This window comes from Leptonychotes weddellii, chromosome X (genome assembly GCF_054177405.1).
Source record: "Leptonychotes weddellii isolate Sample4059 chromosome X, ASM5417740v2, whole genome shotgun sequence".
In the NCBI taxonomy this organism is placed as follows: Eukaryota; Metazoa; Chordata; class Mammalia; order Carnivora; family Phocidae; genus Leptonychotes; species Leptonychotes weddellii.
The window spans coordinates 72,140,287-72,157,384 of record NC_138385.1 but is presented as its reverse complement, the minus strand read 5'-3'; the positions used below and the strand labels follow the sequence as shown (position 1 = coordinate 72,157,384).

The 17,098-nt window shown below is 36.7% G+C and overlaps 1 protein-coding gene across 10 annotated transcripts in view; it reads left to right on the top strand.

The window, feature by feature from the left end:
- KDM6A (lysine demethylase 6A) overlaps positions 1-17,098 on the top strand; it is a 199,156-nt gene that overhangs the window by 108,286 nt on the left and 73,772 nt on the right. For all 10 annotated transcript variants that reach the window (XM_081808961.1, XM_081808960.1, XM_081808966.1 and 7 more), the window contains 2 exons: positions 2,805-2,859; positions 7,044-7,078. In XM_081808961.1, coding sequence (XP_081665087.1) covers positions 2,805-2,859; positions 7,044-7,078 — 90 coding nt within the window. The remainder of the gene's footprint in view (positions 1-2,804; positions 2,860-7,043; positions 7,079-17,098) is intronic.

The following is a 17,098-nucleotide window of genomic DNA, read 5'->3' as shown; positions in this document are numbered from 1 at the left end:
TGCCATCTTGAAGACTTTCTTTGCAGGTCAGTTTGTATCCTTTGATGGCTCAGTTAGGAAACGTCTGTCTTCTCTTCTCTACATATGCCAACAGGATAGATGAGACTCAGAAATGTCGTACAGTTGGAATGTGTGGCTACTGTGCTGCACTTTTTGTCCACAGGAAGACAAGTGGTTATAAAGCACGCTTTGCTTTCATAGTGCTCACTTTTTATTTTCTTTATTGAGGTATAGTTGACATACAATGTTATGTTAGATTCAGGTATACAAATACTCTTTAAAAGAGTCTGGTTTCTGTTGCTGTGGTAGCACACTAAAGGGACGTTTGAGTGTATACATCCAGTCTGCTTAGAAGGCCAGGGGAGAATAAAGGCAGTTCTTTGTTGTTTCGTTTTGTTTCCTTTTAATAAAAGCAGTTCCAGTTCTTAAAGTGTTCAGATGTTGGATTTTTTTTTTTTTCCACTTAGTCAGCCGTGACAAGTAACTTTCACTTTTGTTTCATTGACGGTTGTATTCCTAGTGCCTGCATTGTCTTAAGGGCATTATAGATACTTGACAAATATTTGTTGAATGGATTAAATATTTAATATTTAACGGTCATAGTCATTTTGTGAGTGGTTTGCCCATTCAGAATATTACAGCCCTTACATTTTAAAGAATATTGCAAATGTAGGCTTGCCTCATTATGCTTGTGCATTACCGACATTCATGAAGGAATATGATGGCTACCATGTTCATGCCAAACGATGCCTTCTAATCTTTCTTTCACTGTAACACTGGGTAGCTGACATTAGTTTATTTTTGTTAATTGAGGGTTCTAGTTGACCAAGTGCAGCTTTGTTCATTCTGTATTGAAATATATAGTACTGAAAGCTTGCTAATGATTATTTCTCTTGATAAAGTCTTCTTGAGTTTATATCTGTTTGTCATTATGCATGTCAATTTTCAGTTTGTCCAGTAGTTATAAAAAATACAACTATTTAGGTATTTGAATTGTGGATAGGAACGAGCTTATTGTCAATTTTTAAAAAAGGGTTTATACTTTGGCTATTGATTACTTTTAATGATAAAATCTTGTAGGGACTCAGAAAATCTAAATGTACATATATGGAAATATTTTTTAGAAGAGTTCAGAGAGATTTACTTTTTTTATACTAAGGATTTTATGCCAACTCTAGTACTTGTTTTCTTCTTAGTTTATATACCAGGTTTAATGTTGATAAAGTAGATGGATGTCAAATGTTACCCAGTGTTCTTTTTTTTTTTTTTTTAAAGATTTTATTTATTCATTTGAGACACAGAGATGCAGAGAGAGAGAGAGAGAGCACGAGCAGGGAGAGAGGCAGAGGGAGAAGCAGGCTCCCCGCTGAGCCAGGAGCCCGATGCGGGGCTCGATCCCAGGATCCTGGGATCATGACCTGAGCCGAAGGCAGACGCCCAACCATCTGAGCCACCCAGGCGCCCCTACCCAGTGTTCTTGATCGTGATTTGTGTTCTTAGAAATTAGTGTTATCCATTGAATTTTAACATGTATTTTTCAGGCAGGATGATAACAATGTTATTATACATGGATATTGTAAACTATTAGTGGTTGAATATTGCCTACACATATAATAGTACATGCATTTTAAAAAGATAATTATATTTCATAGATGAACTTCAACACAGGCTATTTGATGCATTCTTGGTAGTATTTCATAGTTTTAAAAGGCACCAAATACAGGGGCACCTAGGTGGCTTAGTTGGTTAAGCATCTGCCTTCAGCTCCGGTCATGATCAAGCCCTGTGTCGGGCTCCCTGCTCAGCAGGGAGTTTGCTTCTCCTTCTCCCTCTCCCTCCCCCAGCTTGTTTTCTCTCTCTCTCTCTCACAAATAAATAAAATCTTAAAAAAAAAGAAGGCACCAAATACAATGATTATTGAAGAATCAGTAAGGGCAGATAGTTTTACCCTTTATTGTCATAGTATTTCATTTGTTTCTAAAGTTCATGTCTCATTTGAGATAAGCAGTGGTATTCTTACATTAATACCATTGAACTTTTCCTTTGTTTTTAAAATAATGATTAAACTATTTTTTAAATTTTTTTTTTAAAGATTTTATTTATTTATTTGACAGAGAGAGACACAGCGAGAGAGGGAGCACAAGTCGGGGGAGTGGGAGAGGGAGAAGCAGGCTTCCCGCGGATCAGGGAGCCCGGTGCGGGGCTCGATCCCAGGACCCTGGGATCGTGACCTGAGCCGAAGGCAGACGCTTAACCAACTGAGCCACCCAGGCGCCCCATGATTAAACTATTTAAACTGCTCTATAACTGATACTATTTACTTGAAGACTTTTTCTTTTTTTTTTTTTTAAGATTTTATTAATTTTTTTTCAGAGAGAGCACAAGCAGGGGGAGCAGCAGGCAGAGCAGGTAGAGGGAGAAGCAGGCTCTCTACCAAGCAAGGAGCCCGATGTGGGACTCGATCCCAGGACCCTGGGATCATGACCTGAGCCGAAGGCAGACGCTCAACCGACTGAGCCACCCAGGCGTCCCTTGAAGACTTTTTCTGAAGCTTTTTTCATATAAACAAAATTATACATAGGATAACTTGATTAAGTTAATTCTCCATTCTCAACTGTCTCAAGAAAGTAACCCAACAGCCTGTTATCAGCAATAAATGTACAAAGTAATTCTAGTTGGTTGTCTAGTATGTTTTATTTGCATAGCATAGTTTCATGATTATGTTCGACTTTACGTACCTGAAAATTAAGACACATTTATATGACTGAATTTAGTGCACTGATTTTCTCATTCTTTTCTTGCAGCATTTTCAGTTAGCTTTGGTTGACTGCAATCCCTGCACTTTGTCCAATGCTGAAAGTAAGTATTTTTAAGTAATAGTTTTCTACGTGTATTCAGATCACCTCATGGCAAATAATAGTAGTAATGATGATGATGATGATGATGATGATAGTGAAAGTCCTGTGTAATTTTTCTTTTGGAATTGTTGGATCTAACTGTATTGGTTGCCATGGCTACTTGTACAAATGGAACATGTGAGACCAGTTATTGTGAACAGCCTGTGTCTAAAATAGATACGCCAGTGAACTGGGTTGTTGAATTAAAATTGTCTGCACTAATGAACAAGATTGATTATTTGTGCAGTAATTATATTGTAGATGACTTGGGGGATTATAAGCAGGGTTTGCCAGTCTTTTAGGAAAAATGTGTATGCAAAGATTTTTAAGTGATAGCTCACTGATTCCTGCTGTGTGGTATTAAAATTATTGATAATTATGAAAACATTCTTTGAATTTTTTTATTCTACTTTTACATATCATATATAAAGTTTGAAGTGACATTTTTCAATTAATTAAAGAATGTGAGAAATATGTTCTGCTACAGTGTTTTTTTTTTTTCAGACAGTTATTTTCTGCTTCTGTGTATGTTTCTTTCCAAAAGCAGATTGGTTTATGATGTGTTTATCAATAAGTAAGTGTTGGCATACTTAGTCTAATAGTAGCCAATAAAAGTTTTAAGGATATTCATTGGGTTCAAGCTGGATTTCTTTAAAACTTTCTTTCTTGAGAAATATGTATAAAAAGTTGAATCATTCTTAATGAAAATTTAAGGTCAAAGGATTCTAGGTTTGAGAAAGTATTTTGCTCTAAGTGACTCATGCTCTAACCCTAGAGGATGGTGTTAAGTGAAAATAGCGTCAGTGTTAAAAATGCCTAAGAAAATGATGGAATATATGAAAAGGTTATAGAAATTAGGATGTAACTTGCTATTACATGAATTATGACATGGTGTGGATTAAATCATCATCTAAACTGGACCAATTATCTCATACTGCTACTAGGGGCAATTTCCTGAGAAAACATAAAAGATTTCTATTTTCTTTAAATGAAACTGATCAGTGTATTTGCAGAATAAATGGTGGGAAGGTAACAAGTGCAGCAGTATTTTAGTTTCTAAGGTGAGGTTAGATTAGACAAAATTTAACGCATTGATACACTTTCATTAAAATCTTAATTTATACTTTTTCCTAATTATACAGGAATAAGAAAACAGCTCCTTTTCATTTGATTGATTATATCTAGTACCTTAAAGCAAACTCTCATAACTAATATGTCAGTTTGAATGATAACTTCTGAGGGATGTTTCATAAATGTCAAACTAAATATTTTGGTAAATCCTCATTTTATTCTACCCTGTTGAGGTTAAATCTCAGTTGTAGGTCATTGCTCTTGCTTGAGAGGAAAACACCTACATCTGTAGAATGAGCACCATTGGGCAGAAAACTTCCTGTTGAACGTGAAGAGGATGATTTGAACCGTAATGAATACATCTTCAAGTTTACTATGTCTCTGTTGGTTGTTGAGAAAGGAAATAGGAGGGAGTGTGACCAATATCCTGTTTTGCCCAGGACTGAGGAGTTTGCCTGGACTCAGGACTTTCTGTGCTACAACGCTGGTTACTGTGATGGAAGGGAACATGCTTCATTTAGAGACATTAGGCCATTACAGTTCAGTTGATTTGGGTAGTTTATTTTAGGCTGTCTGCATGATTACATGATAACCACGGTAATGGCTAATGTCTCACAGAGCACTAACAAATGTAGACTACCTACTTTGAGCCAGACATTATTACAATTTAAGTACCAGGCTCTTATTATCTTTGCAAAGCTTATTTCTCTTTGAATTTTTAACGTCATCACCTATTTGTGTATGCCACAGACCTTGACTATTCTTTGAAATCTTACATATTACTTTGTGATACTACAAAGATCAGAAGATTATAGAAAGGATTAAGTAAGCTTTTAAAAAACATCTATATGAGATATTTCTCTTATGGCACAATTCATTTATGCAATTTAAAAGTAAGTAGATACACTTACTGCTTCTAGAGCTTTTTAAGAGGGATTAATTACAGTTGGTGTTTTAAAAGTAGAATCGTGGTGATGTGAGACTTCATTATATGATGGCCCCTTGCGATAAAATTGTTTTCTCTGGATTTAATTAATTCTTTTAATTCTAAAAATAATGTATAGTTTCTGAATAAAGTTTAATTTCAGAACCTTTTATAGCAGTATTTGTTAAAAATTTCCACTTTAATTGAGACTTAGCCACGTGGAGCTTTTTCTTAGTTGTATGGTTATGTTCCTCTTGAAGAGGACTTCTAAGAATTTAAATATGTGATAATTTTCACACTACAAAAGATGACACTGTATTTAGTAATTCATTGCGTAGGAAAGCCCTAGATGGAGGGAGGGCCTAGGGACTGAGCTTGGAGGAAGTTTCGGGTGGTGGTAGGATGCTAGCTAGTTGCTGTTCTTTTCTTCTTTCTCACCTTTATTAGAGAAGTAAGAAGATCAGGGGAAATGAGCATAGATTTTTCCATCTCTTTCTCATTCTCTTAATCTATAACCCAGTGTCCTTCCATTGATGTAGTGAGGTAAGATTTGGAAATGCAATCTCAAGGGAGGGCTGTGTTGGAAAAGGGGAATGGAAAATAAAAGCCCTCAACAGATGTAGGCAGAGGGGGTATCTATATATGTAGAACTTCTATTGTTTTTATGTGTTTTTCACAAAAAGCTGATTGTAATCTTCTAAAGATATTTTTATTTTGCCTCGTCTCTGATTAGTTAAACATGTAATATTTAACGATTTATGGAGAGATGTAGTTTTACTTTTGATCTAAAAATGTTGGATTTTAAAGTTCATATATTTTGTTTTATTCTTTATGGTTATTTAGTTTTGTTCTTCCCAGATGCTAGTCTAGAACAGGTATAAGAATCTCTTGCAGAACTGATTTAAAAAGACAGCTTTCCAGGCCAAGCTGCAGGCTCACTGAATCGTAATCTCAGGAATCTCTATTTTTTTTTTTTTTTAAGATTTTATTTATTTATCTGACAGAGAGAGACAGTGAGAGAGGGAGCACAGGGAGGGGGAGTGGGAGAGGGAGAAGCAGGCTTCCCGCTGAGCAAGGAGCCCGAAATGGGGAAATGGGGCTTGATCTCAAGACCCTGGGATCATGACCTGAGCCAAAGCAGACACATAATGACTGAGCCACCCAGGTGCCCCAGGAATCTCTATTTTTCACAAGCCTCCCAGGTGAATCTTCGAGTTAGAGGAATGAATCAGTGAGAGAGTTAGTTCATGGTGCATCCAGCAGTGAATACTTGACGGTAGTCCTGTGGACCTTGTTTTTAAAGATCCACATCAACATTTTTGCATATAAATTTGAAAGGCGTAAATCCAGCTGGGAAATCCAGGTAGTTAGAACATTAAAAAGAGAGTTGTCATTGAAGAATGAAAATTATAGTATTGAAGTAGCTAGAATCCAATTTTGATTCCTGGTTCATTGTTGCTTTTGTTGAATCATTCATGCTTTGGTGTTGGTATCAGGGAGAGCTGCAAACAAAAGCTAAAATATATTCTTACTTGATTTTCAAGACATATTTGTTATCTTGGGACTGTTTACTATTCTTGCCTTCTAAGTGATTTTTGACTTTTTTTTTCTTAATTCTGAAGAACCGATAGAGAAATGCAACAATTCATTTCCTCTGTATGTTATTTCCAGCATCATCCTGCTTTATGACTTCTTTATAAATGTTGTTATGAAATGTGGTATAAGGAATTAGAGGCTTTCTTTGGTTTTTATATGTTTTTTTTATCATATATTGACTTTATTTTATTGTCTTGGAACTCAGTTTTTAAATACCATGTTTTGAAATGCATAGATTATAGGAGTTTTCTATATTTGCTTCATGCAGTTTTGAACTTTGTAAGGCATATACTCACTTGCTATAGATTTTAATGTTAATTTTAATAATTACACTGACAGAATTTGATAGTGAGCAACAGTGAATACATGTGGCATCTTATGTTCATGTTCTTTAGTGTGTTTGCTTGTATATTTTTTTATTAGAAATAAAAGTTATGTCTCGTTAAATCTGTATAGTGTAGATTGTGCTTATGTTTGACATTTTATATTCTTACTTAATTTACCCCAAACACTATTATATTGGTATTGATTTTTATTTTCCATCATCTTTGCAGTTCAATTTCACATTGCCCACTTATATGAAACCCAGGTAAGTGTTTTAACTTACCTTACTTAAATTAAAGTGATCACCCATATCATTGTAAGTAAAGTCAGACATACATAAAATTTAATGGGATTCTGGGCATTATCTCCTTCATGTATTTTATACTCATTAAATGTGATCAAGATTTTGTGTAGTGAAACAGTACTTGCTATATATGAGGAAGTTTCATTTAATATGTTTTGCCTCTAAACTTGAACTATCTGCAGCCTTAAATGATTTAAGATTTCTCTTATTCTTGATGTGGAATGACTTTCTTTGCAAAATGTTCATAGATAGTTGTTATAACGCATTGTTTTTAGTTTTACTTTTTCTTACAATTGAACTATCCCTTCCATGTGTCACCATTTGAAAGGCGTATTAGTTACCTCTTGATCTCAATCCTTTTAAGGTTGCTATACTTAAAAAAACCTTTTCAGTTTAATTTTAGAACATTTTGTTTTTGTGTATGGAAGATTTTGCTAAGTGTGTGATAAAAGGTATAACACATAGACATTTATTTTTGGCCGTGGGATGGAAAATCAGTTATAAGTTGGTATGAGAGTAAAATATTAAGTAATCGGAGTTTACCCGAAACATAAATTTAATAACCACTTTTTGGGGAAAAAAATACTGTTAACGTTTGTACATATATTTTGTAAGGTCTCTTTAGTTTCAGGGCTATCATGGGGTGCTTGAAAAAATTAACATCGGATTCCTGGACACTTCATCTGCTGAGCCACCCCCCCCACATGCATGTGTGCCCACTGAATAAGAATTTATGCACACTCAAGTTTGGATACCCTACTAATCTAGGGATTTTATCCACCTTGAGAACATGCATGTGAGAATTACATCACCTTGTGGATCAGAGTCTTTACCTGCCAGTGCTAATCCTAGCCTCCTGCCAACTGCTGGTTTTTGCCAAATCAGCAAAGGCCTCAGGGTGAAAGCAGCTACAGAAATCCCAATCCCCTCCCTCTCCAAAGTTGTTCTTTCCTTGGAGTCTTCACTCCTTCTGTTATTACCTCAGAGCTTTCTGCTGCCTTCAAAATGAGAAGTTCTGTTTTTTTACCCCTAAAATTTTCTAGTTCTTAGTGAGATTACTGGTCCGTTACTAGCTGAAGCAGAAGTTTTCTCACTTTTATTTTTTATTTTTTTAATTTAGGTTTTTGAGAGGAGGGGGAGAGAGAGGAGGGGAGGGGCAGAGGGGGAGAGAGAGAGAATCTGAAGCAAGCTCCAGGCCTAGCATGGAGGCTGACGTGGGGCTTGATCTCACGACCCAGAGATGGTGACCTGAGCCAAAACCAAGAGTTGGGTGCTTAACTCACTGAGCCACCCAGGTGCCCCATTCTCACCTTTATTTTTATTTTTTAAATTTTTTAAAAGATTTTATTTATTTATTCATGAGAGACAGAGAGAGAGAGGCAGAGGCAGGCTCCCTGCAGAGCAGGGAGCCTGATGTGGGACTCTGAACCAGGACCCTGGGATCATGACCTGAGCTGAAGGCAGATACTTAACCAACTGAGCCACCCAGGCACCTTTTCACCTTTATTTTTAATAAGAGTTTTTGCTGGTGGTGGAATTCTATTTTATTATCTCATTTGATCACTTTAAAATTTACATTCCATTGTCTTCTGGCTTTCATTGTTTCTGATGAGAAGTTGTCTTTTGGTGTTAATCTTTTAACCTTGTGAAGGTACTGTGGGGACAGGGCCCTCCCTCCATTGATTCTTTCATTTGGTAAATTTTAGTTCCCGTTAAGATTAAACAAAACGAGAAGAACAAAATTTATGGCAAGCAGAGTATATAATTATTAGATGGCAGAAGATGACACTGTAAGCATATGAAAAGATTGAAAAATCTCTATTCCAGTACTTATAACAAGGGTTTTCATTTTCAGGTAAAAATTTAAGAAAAGCAAAAATGTCTCCCTCGCTCCCTAGCTAGCAGTAGAAAGTTACTTTTTATACTTCAGCTGATTTATATGAATATTTATTTATGAATATGGAATTATAAAATGTAAATTTAAGTAGTCATATATGGTTAGTGGCTACTGCTAGGTAACCAAATAGTTCAGTGAAAGTTTCTTTATATAGAAAGTCTTCCTGCTAATAAATGTAGAAATAATTTAGTATCACTTTACAAACCCTGAGGGCCCTGTTGCCACATTACTGTCACAGTATTAAACAATAAGACCATAATTAAGACCAAAGTGAGGGAATACTTTTTTAACAAGAGTGGTTAAGGAAGGTCTCTCTGAGCAAGAGCTATTTGGGCTGAGTCCTGAATGGAGAGAAGGAGCCAGTGATAAAAATCATTTGGAGCTGATGGAGTGCCTGTGTGTTGCTGGGTCATTCTAATAAAGAGGTGTTACCAACTACAGTGGCGTTGTGGTACTGAGTTTATGTTCGAAAGACAAAAAGGAGGCCTATCGTAGAGATGGAGGTGCAGGGTTTTTTTGTTTGTTTCTTTAAAAATTTTTTAGTTAAATTTAATCATAAATCTGGGTTGGGGTTATTTTATTTTTCAGCTTTATTGAAGTGTAATTGACAAATAAAATTGTAAGATATACTGCTCAATGTGATGATTTGATATACATATATATATAGTGAAAGGATTTCTCCCATCACGTTTATTAACATACCCATCACCTCATATATCGTCCCCCCCAAGATCCTGTATATACATGATACCAAACAGTATTTGTCTTTCTTTGTCTTATTTCACTTAGCATAATGCCCTCCACATTCATCCATGTTATTGCAAATGACAGGATTTTCCTTCCTTTTTAAGGCTGTAATACTATTCTGTTATATTTATATACCACAATTTCTTGACCCATCTTTCTTTTTTTAAGATTTTATTTATTTGCGAGAGAGAGCACAAGTGGGGGGAAAGGGGAGATGGAGAAGCAGACTTCTCACTAGGAGCTGGATGTGGGGCCCAGTCCCAGGCCCCCAAGATCATGAACTGACCTAAAGGCAGACGCTTAACCAACTGAGCCACCCAGATGCCCCTTTCTTGATCCATCTTTTGACAGATACTTAAACATTGTTTCCATATCTTGGCTATTATCAGTAAAGCTGCATTGAACATGGGAATACAGATACCTCTTCGAGATGTGTTTTTTGAGATATGTTTTGAGATATGGTTTTGTTTCCTTTGAAAATACACCCACAAGTGGGATTGCTGGATGATACGGTACTTCTCTTTAGGTATGGATAATTTTAATGGAATGCCATCTCCCACACACCTGTTCTTACTAGATTTAAAAATTAGATTCTCATGTTTCTGTGTATATTATCATACCATCTCTAAATAAAGTTAATTTTGTTCCTCTGTATAATGTCATATGTCCAAGTAAATGTATTAAGAATTATTCCTGGAAAGTTGTATCAGTTATTTTTTTATGTTTTTATTTAAATTCCAGTTAGCATACAGTGTAATATTAGTTTCAGGTATACAATATAGTGATTCAACACTTCCTATTCATCACCCAGTGCCCATCACAGCAAGTGCACTCCTTAATCCCCATCACCTATTTAACCCATTCCCCCCCACCTCCCTTATGGTAACCATCAGTTTGTTCTCTAAAGTTAAGTCTGTTTCTTGGTTTGCCTCTCTTTTTTTACCCTTTGCTCTTTTGTTTCTTAAATTCCACATATGAGTGAAATCATCTGGTATTTGTCTTTTTCTGACTCACTTACTTCACTTAACGTAATACTCTCTAGCTCCATCCACATCGTTGCAAATGGCAAGATTTCATTCTCTTTTATGACTGAATATTCCCTGGTATATATATACCACATCTTCATTCATCAGTTGATGCACATTTGGGCCGTTTCCATAATTTGGCTATTGTAGATAATGTTGCTATAAACATAGGGGTGCATGTATCCCTTTGAATTCGTATTATTCCTTGGGTAAATACCCAGTAGTGCAATTACTAGATCGTAGGGTAGTTCTATTTTTAACTTGTTGAGGAACCTCCATACTGTTCTCCACAGTGTCTGCACCAGTTTGCATTTCCACCACCAGTGTAAGAAAAAGGTTCCCATTTAACCACATCTCACCAACACCTGTTGTTTCTCATGTTACTGGTTTTAGCCATTCTGACAGGTTTGAGGTGATACTGTAGTTTTGATTTGCATTTCCCTGATGATGAGTGATGTCGAGCATCTTTTCATGTGTCTGTTGGCTACTTGCATGTCTTCATTGGAAAAATGTCTATTCATGTTTTCTGCACATTGTTTTAATTGGATTATTTGGGTTTGGGGTGGCTATTGTATAAGATCTTTGTATAGTTTGGATACTAACCCTTTATCAGATATGTCCTTTGCAAATATCTTCTCCCATTCCATAGGTTGCCTTTTAGTTTTGATGATTGTTTCCTTTGCTGTGCAGAGCTTTTTATTTTGATACAGTCCCAATAGTTCATTTTTGCTTTTGTTTCCCTTGCCTCAGGAGACCTATCTAGAAAAAAGTTGCTGTGGCTGATGTCAAAGAAATTACTGCCTGTGCTTTCTTCAAGGACTTTCATGGTTTCATATCTCATTTTAGGTCTTTAATCCATTTTGAGTTTATTTTTGTGTGTAATGAAAGAGAATGGTCCAGGTTCATTCTTTTGCATGTTGTTGTTCAGTTTTCCCAATACCATTTGTTGAAGAGACAGTCTTTTTCCCATTGGCTATTCTTTCCTGCTTTGTTGAAGATTAATTGGCCATATAACTGTAGGTTCGTTTCTGGGTTTTCTATTCTGTTTTATTGATCTATGTGTCTATTTTTTGTGCCAGTACCGTAGTGTTTTGATTACTGAAGCTTTGTAATATAGCTTGAAGTCTCTAACTGTGATGCCTCCTGCTTTTCTTTTTCAAGGTTGCTTTGGTTATTTAGGGTGTTTTGTGGTTCCATGCAAATTTTAGGATTGTTTGTTCTACCTCTGAGGAAAAATGCTGGCATTTTGATAGGGATTGCTTTAATTGTGTGGATTGCTTTGGGTAATACAGGCATTTTAACAGTTTTTGTTCTTCCAATACATAAGCATGGAATGTCTTTCCATTTCTTTGTGTCATCTTCAGTTTCTTTCATTAGTGGTTTATAGTTTTCAGAGTACGGGTTTTTCACCTCTTTGGTTTATACCTTAGGTATCTTGTGGGTTTTGGTGCAGTCGTAAATGGGATTGATTCCTCAATTTCTCTTTCTTCTGCTTCGTTGTTGCATAGAAATGCAACAGATTTCTGTACATTGATTTAGTATCCTACAACTTTACTGAATTTGTTTATCAATTCCAGCAGTTTTTTGGTGGAGTCTTTGGGTTTTCTGTATATTATATCAGGTCATCTGCAAATAGTGAAAGTTTGACTTCTTCCTTGCCAATTTGGATACCTTTTATTTATTTTTGTTGTCTGGTTCCTGTGACTAAGACTTCCAGTACCATGTTGAATAAAAGTGGTGAGAGTGGACATTCCTGTCTTATTCCTGATTGTAGAAGTCAAGCTCTCAAGTTTTTCCCCGTTTAGGATGATGTTAAATGTGGGTGTTTTCATATATGGCCTTTATTATGTTGGGGTATTCCCTCTAAACTTGCTTTTTTAAGGGTTTTTATCATGAATGGATGTTGTACTTTATCAAATGCTTTTTCTGTGTCTTTTGAAGTGATCCTGTGGTTCTTATGTTTTCTCTTGTTCATTGATATATGACTGATTTGCAAATATTGAACCACCCTTGCAACCCAGGAATAAATCCCACTTGATCTTGGTGAATGATTTTTTTAATGTGTTGTTGGATTTGGTTTGCTAGTATTTTGTTGAGGATTTTTGCAACTATGTTCATCAGAGATAATGGCCTGTATTTCTCTTTTTTGTGTGTGTCTTTATCTGGTTTTGGTATCTAGGTAATGCTGGCCTCATAGAATGAATGTGGAAGTTTTCCTTCCTTTTCTATTTTTTTGGAATTGTTTGAGGAGAATAGGTATTAACTCTTCAAATGTTTGGTAGAATTCACCTGTGAATTCTTCTGGTTCTGGACTTTCTTTGTTGGGAGTTTTTTGATTATGATTCTGTTTCTTTGCTGGTTATCAGTTTGTGTAAATTTTTAGTTTTAGTTTTGGTAATTTATATATTTCTAGGAAATTTATCCATTTCTTCTATGTTGTCCAGTTTGTTGGCATATAGTTTTTCATAATAATATTAAAATTGTTTGTATTTCTGTGGTGTTGGTTGTTATTTCTCTGTCTCATTTGTGATTTTATTTAGGTCTTTTTTCTTTTTGATAAGTCTGGCTAGCAGTGTATCAATTTTATTAATTTTTTCCAAGAAGCAGCTCCTCATTTCATTGATCTCTATTGTTTTTTCATTTATATATCATTTATTTCCGCTCTAATATTTATTATTTCCTTCTGTCTGCTGGCTTTAGGCTTCATTAATGTTATTTATGTAGCTCCTTTAAGTGTAAGGTTAGGTTGTTTGAGACTTTTCTTGCTTCTTGAAGTAGGCCTGTATTGCTATATACTTCCCTCTTAGAACCCACTTTTGCTGCATCCCAAAGGTTTTGGACTTTTTTGTTTTATTTTCATTTGCTTCCATATTTTTTTTTTATTTCTTTGATTTCCTGGTTGACCCATTCATTATTTAGTATCATGTTATTTAACCTCCGTATATTGGTGGTCTTTGCGGATTTTTTCCTGTGGTTGACTTCTAGTTTCATAGCGTTGTGGTCAGAAAAGGGGCATGGTATGATTTTGATCTTCTTCAATTTGTTGAGTCCTGTTTTGTGGCCTAATACGTAACCTGTTCTGGAAAATACCCCACGTGCATTTGAAAAGAATGTGTATTCTGCTGTTTCAGGATGGAAGGCTCGGAATATATCTGTTAAATCCATCTTGTCCATCGTTTCCTCCTTCATTTTCTGTTCAGATGATCTGTTCATTGATGTAAGTGGGGTGTTAAAGTTCCCTACTATTATTGTATTATTATGGATTAGTTCCTTTCTGTTTTTGTGTTACCTATTTGCGTGCTCCCATGTTGGGTGCATAAATTTTTACAATTGTATCTTCTTTTTGGATTGTTCCCTTTATTATTATAAAGTGTCTATCTTTGCCTCTTACTACAGTCTTTGTTTTAAAGTCTAATTTGTTCCGTATAAGTATTGCTACTCAGGCTTTCTTTTGACAACCATTTGCGTGATAAATGTTTTTCTGTCCCTTCACTTTCAATCTGCCTGTGTCTTTAGGTCTAAAACGAATTTCTTGTAGGCAGCATATAGACAGATCTTGTTCTTTTTTTTTTTTAATCCATTCTGTTACCCTTTGTCTTTTGATTGGACCGTTTATTCCATTTTCATTCAAAGTAATTATTGATATGTATTTATTGCCATTTTATTACTTGTGGTTGTTTCTGGAGATTTTCTCTGATCCTTATCATTCTTTCATGGCTTGCTGGTTTTCTTTAGTGACTTACTTGGATTTCTTTCTCTTTATTCTTTGCATATCTATTATTATTCTTTGATTTGTAGTTACCACTAGGTTTGTATATAACATCATCTACTTATAGCAGTGTATATTAAGTTGATGGTTGTTTAAGTTTGAACCCGTTCTTTACTCCTATCCTCCCCATGTTTTAGGTATATGTTGTCATTTTACATCCTTTTATTTTGTGTGTTCCTTGGCTGATTTTTTAATAGAAATATTCATTTTTACTGCTTTTGGGTTTCCTACCTTCATACTGTCACTTTTGGTGTTTCTCTTCCACTCACAGAGTCCCCATTTAGTATTTTTTGCAGGGCTGGCTTAGTGGTCACAAACTCCTTTAGTTTTTGTTTGTCTGTGAAACTCTTTATCTCTCCTTCTATTCTGAATGTTAGCCTTGCTGGATAGAGTATTCTTGGCTGCAGTTTCTCCCACTCAGCGCTTTGAATATATCCTGCGAATCCTTTCTGACTTGGAAACTTTTCTGCTGAAAAATGAGCTGATAGCCTTATGGGTTTTCTATTATAAGTAACTGTCTTCTTTTGTCTTGCTGCTTTTAAATATTTTTCCTTATTACTACACTTTGCCAGTTTAATTATGTTTTTTGGTGTGGGTCTGCTTTTGTTGATTTTGGTGGGACTTCTCTGTGCCTCCTTGATCTGTTTCCTTCCCCAGATTAGGGAAGTTTTCAACTATTATTTCTTCAAATAAGTTTTCTGCCCTCTTTTCTCTCTCTTCGTGTGGGATTCCTGTAAGATACATGTTACTATGTTTGATGGAGTAACTGAGTTCCCTAAGTCTATTCTCGTTTTGTGTAATTCTTCTTTCTCTCTTTCGTTCAGCTTCATTGCTTTCCTTTACTTTGTCTTCTCAGACATTAGTTCACTCCTTTGCTTCTTCCAGCCTGCTGTTTAGTTGCATCAAGCATGTTTCTAATCTCACTTATTGTACTTTTCATCTCTGATTCTTTTGTAACTCTTTTATTTCTGTGGTAAGGGTCTCACTGATAACTTCCGTTCTTTTCTCAAGTCCATTGAGTATCTTTATGATCATTGATTTAAGTTCTCCATTAGTTCTGTTACTTATATCTGTTCTGCCTAGATCTCTGGCCATGTCCTTATCTTGTTCTTTCATTTGGGATAAATTCCTGTGTCTTCTGATTTTGTCTAAGTCCTGCCTTCTTCTCTGTATTAGAAAAGGCAGTTATGTCTCCTACTCCTGAAAGTAATGGCTTTATGAAGAAGAGGTCATGTAGTGTCCAGAGCCTGGCGCTTCAGGGAGTGTCTCTGGCTGCATGCACTCTGCTGTTGTGTTCTGGGTGCTCTATCCTTCAGGCAAGTCATCTGCGGAGCTTCTCTTTGCCTGTCCTAGGCAGTTTTGGTCCCTGGCCTGAATTTGGCAAGTTTTAACTAGTTGTGCTCTGGTCTGCTTGTGAAATGAGACCTGTCGTCACCTCCGCTGGAACTGAGGCCCTACAGAACTTCCTGGTCGGGACACGTGGTGTGGGCAGGGGTTTGTGCTGGTCTTCTGGGGGAGGGGCCCATGCCCCTGGGACTGAGGTAAGCATGACTGAAAAGGGGCAGTTCCACCAGAGTTGGGGGGGTGGGGCTTAGTGTAAGTAATTTAGGCAGCCAGTGTCGGAGTTGCACTGGTTCCTGATAGTGGCTTTGTTTTTATGCTGAGTGGTGGGAGAGTGAAATGGTGCCAGCCAGCTGCTTTGTTTCCAGAGAGGTCTCTGCTTGAATGCTGCCTCTCATAGGCATGCTCTGAGAAGAGCTGATCTCCCCATTGTTTGCCACAGGCACTCTTCAGATCATTGTTTCCATGCTGTGTGTCTCTGGGTTGTTTGCCTGACTTTTCTCTAAGAGCAGCCCCTATACCTCTGGACTCTCTCCCGGAGCCCAGCCCAGTCCACTGATACTTTAAACTTCGGGTTTAAGCCCCTCTGGTTGCAAGATCTCATGAAATTCAGCTCCTCTCATTTTCCAAGCCAGTGGCAATGGGAAATGTTTTCCTTGTGCATTCCCATGTGCCCCTTTCACTCTCTCACCCTTCTTTCTGACCACAGCTCTCCCCACTCTGCAGCAGCCAATATCTGTTTCTCCCCTAAACCACATCTTCACACTTTCTGCCTTCTTCAGTGTTACCTCATCTGTACAGACGTACCTTTAGTTGTGGTATTTGTCCTGCCAGTCTTCAGGTTGATATATGGGGCACTTACGATGATTTGATAGTTATGTATTTTCTTCCTACTTTCCGGCCATCTTGGAGGGAAGTCCTCTATCAGTTATTTAATTTACTTCTCCCATTTTATTAGCTGAGACTGTAGAACCACTTTTTTCTTTCTTTCTTTTTTTTTTAAAGATTTTATTTATTTATTTCAGAGAGAGAGAATGAGAGAGAGCACATGAGAGGGGGGAGGGGCAGAGGGAGAAGCAGACTCCCTGCCGAGCAGGGAGCCCGATGCGGGACTTGATCCTGGGACTCCAGGATCATGACCTGAGCCGAAGGCAGTCGCTTAACCAGCTGAGCCACCCAGGCGCCCCTAGAACCACTTTTTT